The 6,000-nt window shown below is 39.2% G+C and overlaps 1 protein-coding gene across 1 annotated transcript in view; it reads right to left on the bottom strand.

The window, feature by feature from the left end:
- Positions 1 to 6,000, bottom strand: part of LOC109930456 (cysteine-rich motor neuron 1 protein-like) — a 295,898-nt gene that overhangs the window by 40,092 nt on the left and 249,806 nt on the right. Inside the window, exon 6 of the mRNA XM_048600447.1 lies at positions 4,015 to 4,212. Coding sequence (XP_048456404.1) covers positions 4,015 to 4,212 — 198 coding nt within the window. The remainder of the gene's footprint in view (positions 1 to 4,014; positions 4,213 to 6,000) is intronic.

Below are 6,000 nucleotides of genomic sequence, written 5' to 3'. Positions count from 1 at the left end.
CAGCCAATTAAGTTACTGTCATTTCCTACTATCTCTGAAACTATTTTCAAAAGTTTGTTTTCCAACTCTGCAAATATATGAGACCAGTCAGGTTTTTATAACACTTGAAGATTGACCTGCTACAGCAAAGTTGAAAACGCCAAATAGTGATCTAGCATAAACTTTCAGCAACATTACAGTAACTTAATTGGCTGAGGTCAATTTTGGAGGAGAGAGAAGATGTGCTGTGGAAACTATGGGACATTGTCGCAGGAATCATATGTTAATCCTCCTGTCTGCTGATCACAGGAGTGAGGATTAATTTAGATTAAAAACAAAAGTTGTTCTGCTTTCTAGAAGGAAAGTCAGCAAAGCATGGGCGGATGAACCATTTGGATATAAACTGTCATCTCCTATAATGGGCAGAACAGGTAAAGGAACAATTATTTGAAACAGCTCTCTAACAAATTGTGCAACGATGTGCAAGTTCTGCAGTCGTAATTCTCCAAATACATCCCCATATTTTTAATCAGCTGTCCAGTTACTTGAATAGCACACAAGGTTATCTATCAGTCAACACATTACCATTTCCAGTAAGCACAATTCAAACATGACTAACTGATATCATCTAACAGCTCCTAACATTTATTGAGCCAATGCTATCAACTGCGCAACATGTCCTAAAGGTCACCTCAGGTTGAATTTGGACAACTAATATGGAGCACCCCATCCTGTCAGCCGACTCTGACAACCGTTTTTTACAATAAGCCTTCAAAAGAAAACCATACAACGGTGAGCTGTTCAAACAGCATTGTTTAAAGTCGAGGAAACAGTAGGAACTGCCGACGCTGGAATCAGAGATAACAAGGTGTAGAGCTGGATGAACATAGCAGGCCAAGCGGTATCAGAGGAGCAGGAAAGCTGACGTTTCGGGTCTGGACCCTTGTTCAGAAATCCCTTCAGAAAATGTTTAAAGTCGAGGCCGTTTTCTGCAATAGGATTCCCCAGACATAATTGTCCATTGATTTATCACGTTACTTCCTGTTGATTTTTCAATGATCTGCTCAATTTACTTTTAGTTCACTTAAAATGCATTTTTCTTTTAGCACTGGGAAATACTGTTGTTGAGGACATCATTATTAGTGTCAAAGTTTTCAAGTGCTTATTCAAAAACAATGTAAAATTGATATAGGGCAGGGACTCTATCACTAACCCTGGATGTCGACTAAATGGTGGGAAGTGAAAAAAAAACTTCCAGTCAGAGCTCAGAGGAAAGGTCACAGGGTTTGTCCTTCTCAATGCTGGAGCCTGTGCTCAAGCACTCTGCCTTCGAACAAGGAATGCTCCCATTCAAGGTGGCTGCAAAGTTTGCTTGCTGGTCTCCCTGCATGGCAAGCCCCTATCAGCTGTTTGTCAAATGTATACCCACTTCAACTGGCATCCATAGGCCTTCCTACCCTGACTTAATCAGGGGTCGCTGAAAGGCAGTGGAGATCTCCATCTCTCACCCTTCCACTCAATCAAGTGGCTCCCAACTCCAAATTTGCCTTCCGGTGAGTAGGAAATTAAACTCCTCGGTCTGTTGCCAATGTTGTCAAGTCATCTACTCACATCTGCAGTGAGACTGGTTAAGTCTGTCTTTTTTTCCAGAAACTATACTGGTTACACTACAATGATGATTTCTTATCCACTGTTGGCTGTTGCAGGAAAACAGTGAACTCCAGGTACCCTGGAGGTGTGCCAGTGACTCCACAATTCTTTCCTGGGAGGAAGTTGAAAAACAAAGAATTAATCCTGAATACAGACCAACCTGCACAGGCATGAAAAGTATGGTTGGTGAAAAGAACCCTTTAGACAGAAAAATTACAAGCATTGCAATTTTGACTTTATTGGCAAATTGAACTGACATTGTACATTATACTTGTAACCTAAATCAGCTACATTTTTCAATTCAAAAATTTATCACTGAAAGATAATTCTTTAATGCAGAGTTAAATATTATACTGCAGTGAGTGGCTGAGGCAGAGCTTTTTTTTTTAAAAAGAGAAAACTGAACAAACATTCAGGGCAGAGCTACAGGATGATGTGCAGACTGGGTGAGTGGACTTTGGATTGTTACTATTAAAGGTTTCACAGGCATAATGGGATGAATGGTCTTTTGTGCTGGAAACCTTTATGGTTCCACACAGATCATAAGAGTTATCCACTCTATACACAGATATCTCCAAATTGGATTTTTTTAAAAGAAAGAGACCATCTAAATTCCCTCCTTTTTCATATTTGTAACTGATAATTATGTTTCTTTAAGATCATTAACTTCACCTTGAGATCAGATTCCAAAACTGACCATTGTCTTGCTGATATGTTGCTTTTTGTTTGAGAGATTAATTATCAAGAACTGCATACAGAAAGTATTTCAACTTGCCCTAAACTATATCTATAATCTCCCAGCATTTTAATTGCTCATTTCAAATTCACATATCTTTTAAGCTGCAACTTTAGACGCCACTAACACATGTAAAAAATACACAGGCAAGTAGCTGTGTCCAATGTTAAAATCCTCCCACAAATTAAAGTAATATAACTTGGCCAATTAGTATGAAAAGTAGGTAGTACAGACATAATAAGGACTATGAGTAAAACATCTTAGCTAATTATGTTCTTGACTAATCGCTAGTGTTTCCAAACAGCAACTGGAATTGAAACCACAAACTCACATTCTACAGGACCAAGAAAACAGGCATGGTTAAATTTTTGACTACCCATCTGTCTTCCAAGAATAAAACATATTACTTTGTGGTCTGGTCACGGTGACCCCGGTTTAGAGTGGAAACCTAAAATGATTCACTCACCCTCTAATTATCAATAGACAATTATAATACACAGTGGTTGAAAAAGTTCTTGCCTGTTTTTCTTTTGCAGGAGGGAAGAAAAAGAGTGAATTACTGTTTAATGCACAATTTTCATCCAGAAGACACTGAACCTATCAAAATTAATCTGTAGAAATTTGTATTATGCTCTTAAAGTTCTTTCATTTTCGAGAGTAATCATGTCACACATTCTCAGGACTTTGCGTGCTTTATGGAAAAAACACATATCACAGTGACTCTTTATCACTGAAACAGAGGTATCCTCTCTGTTCTCTCTCATTGTTTAATAAATTCCGCAAATGTTAATCATATTGTTTTCATCTACATCAATGTGACCTTGGAGAAGAATAAACAGAACACGAAGCACAGTCAGACTGTTGAGGATAGATTAGTGACTTGGTAATTTATTCATCTGATAATTCCTGGTATTTGTTCACTAAAGCTTGCTTGGAAATATCACAGACCTACAACGATGCCAGAGTCGAAAGCAGAAACAGGAGCTAAATGCAATTAATAAACACATTCCCAGTCTGACAAAAACATGTCACTTGCTTTCCATCTCTTCAACTAATAAAAAAAAACCTGGAACATGTCCAGTACAAGTACTGCAATTAAACGTCAGCTTCACCCTGCTTACTTGAAAGTCAGGCTCCAAAACAGCTCACGAGTAGATACACATATAATATCATGACGACAAGTGATACTGTCAACTGGATGACCTCTGCCTCTTCAAGTAGTCCCATAGGTCGAAGCAGTTGTCAAATTTACTATTTGTCTTCCCAATGTTTGGATTGATAGGAGCAGAAGACTGAAATCAACAGTGATTCCAAAACTTGAGGGTGATCTATGTCATTTCTATTTCAGAATACACACCTCAGTAGAACGTAAAATATAGAACAGCATTCCATTTCTGCACCAAGTGGAATAACTAACAATTGTGACTAGGAATCCTTTATTGATGTTGAACTCCATTGGTTCACTTAAAAAAAAAGTATGTAGCTAAGTCAGGGTAACGTTGAACAGTGTCCACACTGTTCATGATATTTTATTTGCTGTCCTAACTTTGTATCTGAAATAAAGTAAGATCACCAAAATGAGACGTTTCCTTGCAGGAGCAGCATAACTTGTTAAAATGAGAACACTGAAGTTTGCACTTTTTACATACCTTCACACAAAGGGCAACACTCTCCTGGGATCTTGACTGGGTTCAGACAGGTCTGCTTGCAAGCCATTGCCATGCAGTGATGGTCCCCATTGACGCACTGGCAGAAAGTACAGTCATCTTCTCGCCACTGATCACCATGTGCTCGGATCTGACCTCGGGCCAAACATCCAAGACCATCAACAGATGGAAAAATTGTATCTGCACAGAACAGAAGTTACAACTAATGAATGCAATCAAATAAATAAGGAAGAATTAGAGTCCAACACCTTTGTATTTCAAAATTGCACCGTTGATTAAATTTGGATTGAATTTCATTGATTGAAGGCTTTTACATTTCTGGAATGAGTAGGATCCTTTATTTCCTGGAAATGTTTTGGGAAAGAAATTTCCACAGTAAACAATACTAATCAAGGAACGGAGGTTTAAAAGTAAAACGTGATTCAGTCACGGGTTGCAAATTTGAAATGAGAAAAACTTGGAAATACTCACCAGAGCCTGTGGAGAGAGAAACAGAGTTATTGGGGCAGAGATCTCAACATTTTGGACTCTGAGAACACAACTGGAGAAGCTTTCTCAATAGTTCTTCAACCAAGTTACAACATTCAGTTTCCAGATAGCTTGGCCAATCAGAAAGAATGAGAGGGTGTTGTATCCATCTTTCAAAAGATGTCATGTGTAAGGGGGCCCTGCCCTGGGTCCCTGAGAGCTGCAGCAATCACAGGATAAGCTTGGAAGGCTGCTCCCCAGGACTCTCACACTCACTGAAGGCTCTGTTGCACTACTGAGAGGTGGCAGTGAGATGAACTCAGCTAAAGATCAGATGAAGACAAGCTGTCCGACCTGGCAGATGCACTGTGGAAGAGGCTGAGGCGGTAAGCAGCAGCAGCAGAGTGTGCCCTTCCAGCATGAGGAGCTCACGCTTCTGCAAAAGCATCTCAATCAGTCCCACTACCCTGTCTTTATCCGTAGCCCAGCACATTTTGACCCCTCAGATCAGAATACAATTCTCGTTCAAAGACCTCACTGAATCCGTCTTTGTGCCGCTTCACTCCAGACCCGAACCACTCACTGCATGAAAAGTTTTTCTCATGCTACCTTTGCTTCTCCTGCTCACGTCGGTACCAATAGCTGCAGCAAGTTACAGCAGGATGTTAACCAGCTTGTAGAATGGGCAAATGATAGATCGATGTAGTTCAGCAGTAGGTTTTGGTGGAAGAATAGGGTGGTCATATTATTTCTAAGGTGGAAGTCTGGCTGAGACAGTGGACCAAAAGTTTCACCGAGTAAAAAAAAAAAATAAAAGTTGCTGCACATTTTAGCAAAACTATTTAAGGTCTTTCCACCAAAGTACAGTTGGGGTCATTCAGTAATCAAACCCTCTCGGTGCCTCAAATCTATGTAAATATTGTCCTGTATAAGTAAGAAATGCCTCGGTGTTTTTTGCAACTGCAGGGAATGCCAAATTCCAATGTTTGTTTGTTCTTCATGTGCAAAGACAGAACTGCTTCAGTAACTGTGTATGTTCATAAAGTATTTTTTTGTGAATAAAGTATGTGTTTGTAGTTTTAAAGAAGTTTAAAAAGTTGTTTTCTACATGGATAAAATTGAAAGCAAGGAACTTATGATCAGGAGTCATCAGTATAAGATAGTCACCAAAATATCCAACAGGGAAGTCTTTAGAGTCAAGAATGTGGAATTCACTATGATAGAGAATTTCTCAAGTGCATAGTATAAGAAGACAAGATACAGGAAGAGTAGAACTAAGACTAGTCTGTTTCAGACATATGGTGAAGTTTGAATTCAATTTGTTTTTTATTTATAAAGGGCTCTTGTGGTACAATGATAGCATCCCTACCTTTGGACCAGGAGATCTGAGTTAAGTCCTACCTGCTCCAACAATGTGTCATAACATCTACGACCAGGTTCATTAAAAACACCTAAACAGAGACTGCTGAACACAAGGGCAGCAATTAGAAAACAGACATG

The sequence above is a fragment of the Rhincodon typus genome, chromosome 8 (assembly GCF_021869965.1).
Source record: "Rhincodon typus isolate 14 chromosome 8, sRhiTyp1.1, whole genome shotgun sequence".
Classification (NCBI taxonomy): domain Eukaryota; kingdom Metazoa; phylum Chordata; class Chondrichthyes; order Orectolobiformes; family Rhincodontidae; genus Rhincodon; species Rhincodon typus.
This window is presented reverse-complemented; position numbering and strand designations above follow the sequence as displayed.